This window comes from Palaemon carinicauda, chromosome 31 (assembly GCF_036898095.1).
Source record: "Palaemon carinicauda isolate YSFRI2023 chromosome 31, ASM3689809v2, whole genome shotgun sequence".
NCBI classification, from domain to species: Eukaryota; Metazoa; Arthropoda; class Malacostraca; order Decapoda; family Palaemonidae; genus Palaemon; species Palaemon carinicauda.
In genome coordinates this window covers 43360922-43372126 of record NC_090755.1, presented here as the reverse complement: position 1 = coordinate 43372126, position 11205 = coordinate 43360922, and the positions used below count along the sequence as shown (strand labels likewise).

The following is an 11205-nucleotide window of genomic DNA, read 5'->3' as shown; positions in this document are numbered from 1 at the left end:
ACGGGGGTGGATTACACCGGGGTGTTATGGATAAAGGAAGGGAAGCAAAATCCGGAGAAGGTGTATGTCATACTATTCACATGCCCGATCACTAGGGGTATACATCTGGAAGTAGTCAGAAATCAGTCTGCTGACTCATTCCTCATGGTCTTCCAGAAGTTTAGCAACCGTAAAGGCTTTCCTTCACTAATGTTGAGTGACAACGCCACTACTTTCGTAGCAGCATCTGAATATCTGAAAACGATGGCAGATAGCCTGCTTTTTCAAAACCATCTGGAGAAAATAGTGTAAGTGGAAATTTATACCAGCAAGAGCACCTTGGTTTGGTGGAATCTGGGAGAGATTGATTGGACTACTGAAAACCTGTATGATGAAGGTAATCGGTCGAGCTCTTCTTAGTTATGATGAGTTATCCTGCATTTTAGGGGAATTGGAATCCATCATAAATGACAGGTCACTAAGCTACACATCGGGGGACCTTGATCAGAAGGAGATTTTAACACCTAATCCCCTGATCTTGGGTAGAAAATTAAGATCCTTTCCTAAGGAAATGATTAATTGGGAGGAGGTATCTGAGGATCCATTGTTTAGTAAAACTGAAAATGTAGAAAAGAGATTCCTTTACATATCCAAATTATGTGATCAATTATGGAAAAGATTGAAACATGAATATTTGATTTCTATAAGAGAGACTCATCGAATTGGAGTCCAACATAATTCTTGGCCGAAAATAGATGTCGTCCTCATACATGATGAACGGCCAAGAAACAAATGGATGTTGGGTCAGGTGATTCAAGTGCATGTTGGGTCTGACAATGTAGTTAGGGTAGCTACCCTCAAAACCTCCCATGGCCAGATCATGCGTCCCATTGTGAAGTTGTACCCGTTAGAGTTGTGGCAAGAAGTTGAGACTCCTGATCCTGCCAAAATTCCTGAAGTGAGTACCCGACCATCTAGGAAGGCTGCTCGTGTGGCTGCAGAAACTAGAAAAGATTTGATTCAAAAGGGACTGTTGTAAATACTTGTATATTATAACTTTTTGTGGCGGGGAATATGTCGTTATTTACAATAACGACATGGAAAAATCAATTGTTATTGAATATCTATGTTCATGTTGTATATGGAAAATGTTCCTTTATATTACATTGCATTAAGTGGAAATGTGCAGGTTTGTGTACAAATGAACGTTTTATCTATATTTAATTGTAATAAGCATTGTTACCAAGGAATATTGTCTTGTGAATAGTTGTATAATTGGTTAACAATGCGATGTAAGTTGTTTGATAGATTCGTTCGGTTCGTGTTGGATTGTTCGTTTCGTTCGTTTTGTTGTTTCTTTTGTCGTGAGCGAACGAGACCGAAGTCGTGAGTTTGGGTGAGAGCGCGAACGTATTATTTTCATGACAGAGGCAGCAGAGGTAACGGCCACAGTTGCTGTCGATCGCTTCTCAAGTCTCAACGTTCGTAGCGTGGTTTGGTAATAGGAGAACTTAATTAGAGTGAAGAGAATTTCACTTTGATTAACGATGCCGTTCCTTCTCAGTATTTAATGAATTGGATGAATTAGTCAACCGAACTTTGGATGAGTATCATATATTATTTAACTGCCTTCAATGGGAGAAATTGCTAGGGATATGCATATCTGTGTGTGGGATTCCATGACTGGGTAAAATTAAATATATATTAATGGTATCGTGGTTTACCCGTGCCTATTGTAATCCGAACTCGGCAAGAACTTCATATGAAACTAGTAAGTAATAATTGGGGGGGAAAAAGCACAATAGAATATAGTATGTCTTTTTGTCTTTGTAACACAACGCAATGAATACTTTATGTAGAGAAAGGGTGTTGAGTTCTCTTAAACGAATCTGGTAATTAGTAATTTCTGTAATTGACTGAAGTCATTATATGTTGTTGCTTGTTTAACCCTAATAAGTAACGATAATGGGCACCATAGTGAGTATAGGAATGTGATATCTGGTGTTCCACAGGGTAGTGTTCTTGGCCCATTACTTTTCATACTATATACACATGACATATGGTAAAGTCTTGAAAAAAAGCGTGTTGCATATGCAGATGATGCTACACTCTTTGCATCAATTCCATCCCCTGAATATAGATCTGGGGTTGCTGAATCTAGCTAAAATTAGTGCATGGTGCAAATTATGGGGTATAAAGTTGAATCCTAATAAAACTCAAAGTATGATTGTAAGTAGGTCAAGGACGGTGGCTCCTTAACACCTGGATCTCAGTATTGATAATTTTTCTTTAAATTTGTGACTCTTTTAAAATTTTAGGTTTGATTCTCGACAGCAAATTTACTTTTGAGAAACACATTAGGTCTGTCTTCTTCCATTGCACAAAAAAATTGGCTTATTGAGAAAGTCTTACAAGATTTTCAGTGATCAATCTATTTTGAAGAAGTGTTTTAATTCTTTCATTCTACCTTGTTTTGAGTATTGTTCTCCCGTCTGGTATTCAGCTGCTGATTCTCATCTTAATTTGTTGGACAGAAACATACGTTCTATTAAATTTCTTATTCCTGATCTAGATATTAATCTTTGGCACCATCGTTCAATTAGTTCATTATTCATGTGACATAAGAGTTTTCATAACTCTGACCATCCTTCACATTCAGATCTCCCTGGACAATTCTATCCTGTTCGTAGGACTAGGCAAGCAGTTAATTCTAATTGCCAGGCCTTCTCCATCATGAGACTCAATACTACACAGTATTCTAGAAGCTTTATTCCCACGGTGACTAAGTTGTGGATTGATCTTCCTAATCCAGTAGTTGAATCAGTAGAACTTCAAAAGTTCTAAGTTGCAGCAAATATTTTTATGTTGAACAGGCTGACATAAGTCTTTTTAATGTTTATGTATGACATATCTGTTTTGACGTTGTTACTGTTTTTAGAATGATTTATTGTTAATTTGTTCTAATCATTTATTTATTTCCTTATTTCCTTTCCTCACTGCACTATTTTTCCCTATTGGAGCCCCTGGCTTATAGCATCTTGCTTTTCCAACTACGGTTGTAGCTTGGCTAGTGATAATAATAATAATAATAATAATGATAATAATAATAATAACAGCGATAAAGAAGTTTGAAGTTTATGTAAATATATCATAGAATGAAGAAATTACGGTTTACTCAGATCACAATCCTATAATTTCTGTTAATAACATAAAGAGTAATAATCAAAAGTTAACTAGATGGTCATTATGTTTCCAACTATATTGCATTGTTGTAAAAAAATATATCCGGTGAAGAGATCGTGGTGACAGATTATTTATCTTGTGTTGAATCAGTGGATTAAATCTCGATATAAATAATCTATTTTTGGGGGGAGCTATCTTATGAAGATGATCTTATGTAAGTAGATTCTTTTATTCACGTATTTTACTTTTTATTCAAGATATATTTAATCAACTCTTAACGTGAGTTCCAGTCATGTAGGATTAAATAAATGTATATAAATTACATAAGACTTGTCATTCATTTAATTATTTTTTCAATCAGTTCTGTATTTGTAAATTCACGTTTCGTCAAAGAATGAATTTTTCACTTCACATGGTTACGAAGTCTTATGAAAACTTATGAAAAGGTATGCTATATGACACAAACGCTAGGGGTTGCATCGTGTTTCAACGTGGTGGAAAGAGGCAATAAGGATCAAAACAAAAATATTCTCTTTTTTTTAATGTTATAAGAGGAGGTAGGGGGGAGTTAACTGAGTGGGTTGTCCAATCAGGTGACGATAGAACCCTACTACAAACTGCCAAGTTGGCAACCTCATGTTGGGAGATGTGTCCAGACCAAACCCCCACACTACTAGAATGATTAGCTCGAATATTCCAGAATGATTTATAAGGGCCTAGCAATGCATAGAAGATAGAGATCCAGCCTGACATTCCACAAGATTTGTGCTTCCGCCATCCCTCTCACCAGCACCTCTTCAGCCATGGTGTTTCCTATCAAAAGTAAATAGTGTTTTCTCTCAAAAGTGTATAGTGCTTGCTAAAACCTTTAGCAATTTCCATCTGGAAGAAATGAAGTGAGCTTGTGAGCACAGTTTATATTGTAATTTATTTATTTATTTATTTTTTTTTTCTTTTTTTTTTTCTTTTTTTTTTACCTGTCCATATGAATTGGTTAAACAGTGAATTGCATTTATTTTTGCTTAACTGTTCGCAACCCTTGTATGAGCCCAAAAGACGTAAGAGTAACCGTTATTTATATGTAAATGTAATTATTGTTTACTTCCTATAGTTTTAAAGTGTCAACTTTTTTCATTAATTGTCAAAATTAAATATTTTCATGAGTAAATTTCTATTAAAACAAGTGATTGTATAATTCTTGAAGTAGTCCAAGAGCTACTAGCCATTTATTTAACAGAAATTACCAAAATTTTAGTGGGCATTTCTGGAAAGGGTCTACCATGCGATATCCAAAAATCGGTATCCTTATGTTGGGCAGCGCTGGATGTGGATTTTATTAACCCCTTTTGTCCGAAAATAGACTTTTCATTTTTCGGCAAAATATGGGGGTAGGGGAAAGAAAATTTGCTGTAGCTCCTCTCACACTGGGCCTAGAATGAGGAACTATATACCAAAATGATGCTATTGATCTTTAAATTTATTTCATATCAAACAACATTAATTAACTGATTATTGGTGGTCACTAGGGGTCAAAAGGTAAAGGTCCGCCCTTTGAAATGTTGGGTTTGGGTTTTAGATGTATTTTGGCTAAATAAGATTTAAAAAAATTTCCAAGATTTACTAATTATGAACAAAATATAAAGAAGAGACATAAATGAATTTTTTTGAAGAAGATGGGATCTATTCCAGCAATATGACTGATATGACAAAAGTCATTATTAAACGGTTCCTGTGAAATTCACTTGTCAAATCGTTTAAAATTTAGTTGATAGATGTTTCACCTACATTACTGAGATCTGTTTTATTGACTTTGTGTGTGCACCTGTTTTGTCTTTAAAACATTATAAAAACAGTTATTCTTTAATAATGTAATGAACATCACCCTGCCGCTGTAAATAGTATGCCACTAATGGCTGTGAGCTCTCGTCAAGGTAATATGGTTATTAATGCATACGATTTTTTTTTCTTTTTTTTTTCAATTGCTTCATCCGCAGTAATGACGTATGGGAGTGGATCTATAATTTAGATTAAAACCATTGAAGAAATTTTATGCAGATTTCTGGCAGTGAGATATGAATAGTCAGTTCAGTTCATATGTGTAACTTCAAAAATGTTGATCCACAACTCCTTATACAAATTCAGTTTTTATGTATGTAAATGGCTGTTTACAAATAAGTATAGTCCTAGATATGAAATATTAGAGTTTCAATTTTGTCAGGTTTGATAATCCGCAGCAAACAAATGATAACTGCCCTTACCTTCGCAGCCAACTGACTAAGCTTGCTGTATCGACATCAGGGGTTTTACCAAATGTGTGCATATTCTGCAAAAAAAACTCGAAAGAAAATTCGGGGAAAGGAATAAACACTCACCACATGTGTATGTGATTCTGTTGAAAAAAAATATCAAAGAAGCTGCTCGTCCTCTAAATAGTTGTGAAATGGTTGGGATGATAGGTGACATTGGGTTTCATAGCAAAGAGGTGAAATATCATAATGACTGTAAACGAGATATTCCTGAATCAAAAGAGGGACACATTAAAGAGAACAGTGTTTCCTGAGAGTGACAATGCAAACAGTATTGCTTCAACAAGTATATTCCAATACATTGAATCCTCAGTCATTGACAGTTATCGTCCTGAATATATACCGTGTTTCATTATATCGACATTACCTTAGATTTCTAGAGCAAATATCTAATGTTGAGATTGTACTTCACAAAGTCTCAACTTTAGGGAATAGGATTATGAAACATTTTGGTGAAAGAGTCAAAATAGATTGTTTAAGTAGGAAAGAACGTTTGTTAGTGTATTCTAGCAGGGCAAATAAAAAACTGGCCTTTTCAACAGCTTCAAAATTTAGCAGCTCGGAAGAGCATATTGTGACTGAAGCAGCCTCTACATTGCGTTCTAACATCCTTGAAATTTGTAAGTGCGCACCTGAATTGCCTGTGTCCTTGTCACTTGATGATTTTAAGAAAGGGCAAGTAAAAATTCAAGACCTTCTTCATTTGTTTTTTACCACAATTCTCTGTGGCTTGCAGAATAAAGATATGCCTAGTGAGTCAGTAAAACGAAGGGTAGTCTGACTATCCCAGGATGTTATGTTCTGTACCAGCCGGGAAGAGTAAAACCATCCAAGAATCTTTGTCTGGGAGTTGGAATGAAAAGCCTCACAGGTAGTTGCACCGGTTGCGGTAAATTATCACACAGCTGAATCAATTGAGACGGAAATGGTGTAGAAAATCACAGCAGAAGGTCAGCTTTTACCTGATATGCTCTTACCTCAAGTTGGTCTCTCCACAGGTCTTGCTTGGGATAATTATGACGAGCTGGGAGAAACTTTATCTGGCAAAGACACTTCATGACACCGATGGGATATGCTACCAGAATAGGCCTGCTGCAGGGGTGGGGGTGAGAGGGGGGGGGGGGGGTTGTAAGGTGCTCAGACTGAAGGGACCACGAATACTAATGCAACTACTGACCAAGTACCTGTGAAAAGACGACGAATATTTTATACGCTTCAGTGACAAATCATGTCATATAAAAGAAAGCCATCACTGTCGAAGTTCGAATTTGAAAGAATATTCACAAGATCCACCATCCAGCCCGGAGATAGCAAAGAAAATGGATATAATCTGGTCAATCTGCTGCTGCCTGATGTCCAGCACTCCTCTGTGGCATGGCTGGAATTCCTTGGTCACAGAGGACAGACTCCCTTTGCAGCAGATTGGGTATATGGAAAATATTTAAGTGCCACCAACAAGATTGGATGTAGTTAAAGAAGTTTTGGTAAGGTCTCAAAAGGTTGCGTGTGAGCGCGATGAGGCATATGCTATAGTGACATATGACCTTTCTTTCACAAAACCTCCACTCCCGATCCAAGCGCAAGAATCCCCTCTCTTTGACAATATCTTCGTTTGTTTTTGTGCTTTTCATATTTCCATTGCCTATTTCAGCCCATTAGTTTATAATGTTGAATCGTCTGGTTTTACCAAGGTTCTTTGCTCGGCTGACGTGGCGGCTCATGGTTCAGTAAGAGGATTCATTGTTGGAAGCGTATCCATCCCCTGTTTGCAATTGCCTTGCAGACTCTGCATTTTAAGCAATTTATTGTAGAAGGTAGAATACCAGATGAATGCATGGCGTGGTTGAATTCCTTTTCTGCAGACCCATCATCCCAATCACTTTTGATAAATTGGAGTTACTGCAATTTGTAATTTGTTGGAGAGATATGGTGGATTCTGTGATCAGACTCGTCAGGGTCATCATGGCTCTACTGCTATGTTCTGGTTTCTCTACATAGATCTTGTTCATATATTCATGCTTTTTGACAGGGCCGGCAGAACAAATGACCTAGACCTCTACATCTATGCTTTAAGCTCAATGATTCCAATATTCTTTGCAACTCACAAGCCAAACTATGCCCATTGGAGGTCATTGTATCATCTCATTCTGCTCAATATGGAAATGACACATTCGGGAATCAAGCCAAGTTTTGACGGAGGTGAACTCTCTGTGCAGAGAACTAAGAATATCTTTTCCAGAAGTGCAGTTGATATTACCTTAGAGCAGACTGTGAATAGGGATGCCACATCCAGGCAAAAGGGTATTGCTGCATTTACACAGAATGTTGCAGCCCCTAAGAGGTGGACAGTGACAAGATCTTTTATGGGAGCAATTGTGAGTTGTCTCCTGGAAATGGCTGGAATCACACTGGTGGATGATGCAATAAAGGAACTAAAGTCATTGAGGATAGCCAAAGACAATGCAGACCTTAAAAGCACGATCACAGAGGTGGAGAACACTCTCAATCCATTCACATGATACTCTGTATTGCCTAAACACTGGCAAAGCTGCCTCGGATGGTGGGAAAGACAGTTTTCTCCAGTCAAAAGAAACTGGATCTACCTAGCATCCAGTTTTTGTTGATGAATGTAAGATAGATGGGGGGCGTTTTGAACGGGCTTTTAAGCGAATAAAGGTGATGAATTCCTCACAGGATGCAGTAAAAGTTAAGTTCACCACAAAGGACAAATAGATCAAGGAAGCAAAATGCACCAGAGACATATTTGGAAGGCTGTTGTATTTGTCAGTATTGTTCTGTCCTATCTTCTCACTCCAGTTCCTTTCTCATTGTGTCATATAACTGGTAATATGAACAAGACATCAAAGAGCACATTAATGGAAAAATTAGAAGCAATGGGAACCTTGAATGCCATACCAGACAGGACTGATGTCTATATTTTTTATGCTATGTTCTTCTTCTGTACGCTTGACATGCCATCCACCTATGTGTCATGGGTAGATAGAATAATATAGAAAAGAATGATAAAACATGTGAATTTTCTACTCTTGAGAAACAAAGAGAGAGGAGGTCCCGCTAGTGTTTACTGGAAACTGTCACCGTTGCTGATGGAGATCAAGAAATTTATTAGAGGTGCCTAGGTCAGCGGTCTTTGGGCATAACGATCCTCTGTCTGTAGCAAACCAAGGAGCCAACATTATGAAAGGACCCATAGGACAAGAAGAGCAGTGTTGTCACCGAAGAATATACATTAACAAAAGGTAAACACAGGCCTCGCTTCAATTATAGCGCGATATGGATCTTGATTATACCACCAGAGCGTTTCTCTAGATGTTATCAGAGGCATGGTTTTAACGAAAACCAATAAAGATGAAGAAAGGAGAAAATTTCCTTATATGGAATTGTCCAGAGTTAACTCCTCCCATACAGGGATATATAAACTTCAGCGAGAACGAGAGAAGGGGGTACGAGAGACAGAACAAGAGTACGAACGAAAGAAGAGAGAGTAAGACAGATAGAACGAGAGTACACAGAGAGAGAGAGAGGGAGAACAAGCACAGGGAAGGAGAGAAGACGTAAGGACCAGAATGCAAACGTAACCAGCCTTGTCCGGGATGTCAGAACGAGTTGACCCCTGCCCTCATTACCGACCACGAAACGCCTGGACCTGAAATATCTACGTTCCTGTCAACCGTCGAGAGCTGCTGTGAAGAGTAGTATTTTCTTTTTTTTTTTATTATTTATCTACTATCTTGACTGTTCCCCTATTTGCTGGAGTGTAGTTTAATCAAATGATTTTCTTTGTTTAGTTCAGTGCTTCCTAAGAACTCAATTAAGAAACATTTACCTTTGACTAGTTGTAAATAAAATTATGTTTTCTTTTGCGAGTTTTCTTTCTATATTTCCTTTTGTTTAATTGTTTATTGTGGTCGAAAAATCACAATTTCATTAATCCATTCAAAAGAACCTGGTTCGATCCCCACGAGGATCGTAACACTATGGGAGGATGGCAATGTCCATTTTGAAACAAGCTTGTAGCACTGGTGAAATTGTACACAGTCTGTGACATATATGCTAATGGGCCAAGTTTCAAGGGCATTGAACATGACTTGCGTGGTAGGACACCCACTACCTACATAATGACTGGCTCGTCACAGAAAAGACCACCAGATCTCAACACAGCTTGGAGCACATCACAATTCAAAACAGAGATTTTGCCTTCTTGGAGGATGAATGGTCATCAGATAAATATGCTTCGACTATTCAGGGACATCAGGTATACTTTGCAGTGGAACATGAATGCTACCTTTACACTTCATCAAGTGGAAATATCAACACAATCCGGGTTCATAAGCTTCAGTGCAGGCATGAAGAGGCCGATACAAGGTTACTGTACCATGCAGACTTTGTTGCTGTTAACCATGATATGGCCCCAGTGATTGTCATTTGAAGTAATGACACTGACATCTTCATCCTCATTCTCTACCATGCTAGGTTTCTTAATGCACAGATTTGGATGGATGTTTACTTGAGTTATAGAAATTCCAGGCGTTTCATAGATATGTCACATCTTGCAACCAAACTGACTGTACCTATATGCGATGCTCTACCTAGCTTCCATGCTCTGACAGGCTGTGATTACACAGCCTCTTTTATGAGAGAAGCAAAGTGGAAGCCATTTGAAATAATGAGAAACTACCCTAGGATCACATCACCAATTAGTCACCTTGGAGATTCATATGTTGTCGATCCAGATGTTGCTGGTGTAGTTGAAGAGTACTTGTGCATTGTCTATGGAGTTCGGAACCTGACAAGTGTTGATGAAGCCATCAACACCATCGTAACTAATTGGTAGGTTTAGGACTTGGCATTCGATGAATGATAAATTTTTGCACATTTAAACGTGTTTTTCATGTTTCAAGTAAGCCATATATATTACTACATTAAAGTCTGGATTCTCTTAACGACCTCGAGATCAGAGCCCCAGTTGAAATCGCTCAAAGACTATAGTATCAGACCAGCACTGGCATACAGATATCCTGGACCAGGGTTCAAATCCCGGCCGGTCTGATACTATAGTCTATGAGTGATTTCGCCTGGGGCTCTGATCCCGAGGTCATTAAGAGAATCCAGACTTTAATGTATTAATATATATGGCTTATTTGAAATATGAAAAAAACGTTAAAATGTGCAAAAATTTATCATTAATCGAATGCCAAGTCCCAAACATACCAATTAGTTACGATGGTGAAGATGGGTTGATTTCAATTCTAAGTAGAGAAAACCAGAATTTGACAAGTATATGTACAGAAAAATTGTCATTGACTTTTATCTTTCTTCGTGGCTGAGTGGCATGGTCACTGGCATATGGGTATCCTGCACCAGGGTTCAAATCCCGGCTGGTGTGATACTATAGTCTTTGAGTGATTTCGCCTCGGGCTCTGATCCCAAGGTCGTTAAGAAAATCCAGACTTTAATGTATTAATATATATGGCTTATTTGAAATGTGAAAAACACGTTTAAATGTGCAAAAATTTATCATTAATCAAATGCCAAGTCCTAAACCTACCAATTAGTTACGATGGTGAAGATGGGTTGATTTCAATTCTAAGTACAGAAAACCTAAATTTGACAGGTATATGTACAGAAGAATTGTCATTGACTTTTATTTCTCTTCGTGGCTGAGTGGCATGGTCACTGGCATACAGGTATCCAGGACGGACCAGGGTTCAAATCC

General features: G+C 37.8%; 1 protein-coding gene across 1 annotated transcript; it reads left to right on the top strand.

The window, feature by feature from the left end:
* Nucleotides 1-370: 370 nt before the first annotated feature.
* On the top strand, nucleotides 371-1018 carry LOC137624712 (uncharacterized). Its single transcript, XM_068355663.1, has one exon. The coding sequence runs from the start codon at nucleotides 371-373 to the stop codon at nucleotides 1016-1018; it is 648 nt and encodes a 215-aa protein (XP_068211764.1).
* Nucleotides 1019-11205: the final 10187 nt, after the last annotated feature.